Source organism: Propithecus coquereli, unplaced genomic scaffold (assembly GCF_000956105.1).
Source record: "Propithecus coquereli isolate 6110/MARCELLA unplaced genomic scaffold, Pcoq_1.0 Scaffold53, whole genome shotgun sequence".
Taxonomy (NCBI): domain Eukaryota; kingdom Metazoa; phylum Chordata; class Mammalia; order Primates; family Indriidae; genus Propithecus; species Propithecus coquereli.
Genome location: NW_012151174.1, coordinates 2308327 through 2309114, shown reverse-complemented (window position 1 = coordinate 2309114; position 788 = coordinate 2308327). Strand labels below are relative to the sequence as shown.

The 788-nt window shown below is 69.2% G+C and overlaps 1 protein-coding gene across 2 annotated transcripts in view; it reads right to left on the bottom strand.

The window, feature by feature from the left end:
- The window catches only part of PPP1R14A (protein phosphatase 1, regulatory (inhibitor) subunit 14A), a 7327-nt gene extending 6905 nt beyond the window's left edge, over window positions 1-422 (bottom strand). For both annotated transcript variants that reach the window (XM_012657012.1, XM_012657013.1), the window contains exon 1: window positions 33-422. In XM_012657012.1, the coding sequence (XP_012512466.1) occupies window positions 33-233 (201 nt within the window). In that variant the 5' untranslated portion in view covers window positions 234-422. The remainder of the gene's footprint in view (window positions 1-32) is intronic.
- Between the last annotated feature and the right edge of the window lie 366 nt (window positions 423-788).

Here is a 788-nt window from a genome sequence, read left to right as displayed (position 1 = left end):
CCCCAAGCCCCCACACCCCTCCCGCGCCTCACCCTGCCGCGGTACAACTCTTCCAAGCGCCCGTCGATCCACTTTTCCACGTCCAGCCGCCGCTGCAGCTCCCGCCGGTCATACTTGACGGTGACACGCGCGTGCCGTTTCTGCAGCCCCCCTGGACTGCCCCCCGGCCCGCGGGCCCGAGACGGAGACTGCAGCTTGCTCAGCACCCGCTTGCCCAGCCGCTGAGCTGCCATCCCGGTGCTGGCCGGCCGGCACCGCGCTGTGCGCCTTCGCCTGGCGCCCAGGGAGCCTCTTACGGGCCGGGGCGGGGCTGGCCGGGGGCGGGCGCTCGGGCTCGCCGGGGGACCCGCCCCACCCCTCCCGCCCCGGCCTCAGTTTCCCCGTCTGCAGTGCGAGGGCAGACCGCGGCGCTGGCTCGAAGCCGACAGTCACGGCCGGTTCAGGTATGGGCAGGATCCGAGGGTCCCCTGGATCCCGGGAGGGGCGGCGTCCCGGGACAGCCGCTCGGGGACCGGGCCTGTCTGCGCCCTCTGGCGGCTGCGGGGGATGGTGCAGGAACCCCCACGCCGCCTTCGCTGCCAGGGAGGAAGATCAAACCATAGTGCTTTGAGCCATCATTCGTTCCTTCGTCCGTCCATTCACTCTCATCCATCCATCCAGCCGATTGTTCAGTTATTCACTCATTCTACTCAACAAATAGGCCGGGCGTGGCGGCTAACCCCGGTAATCCTAGCACTTTGGGAGGCCGAGGCGGGAGGATCACTTGAGGCCAGGAGTTCGAGACTAGC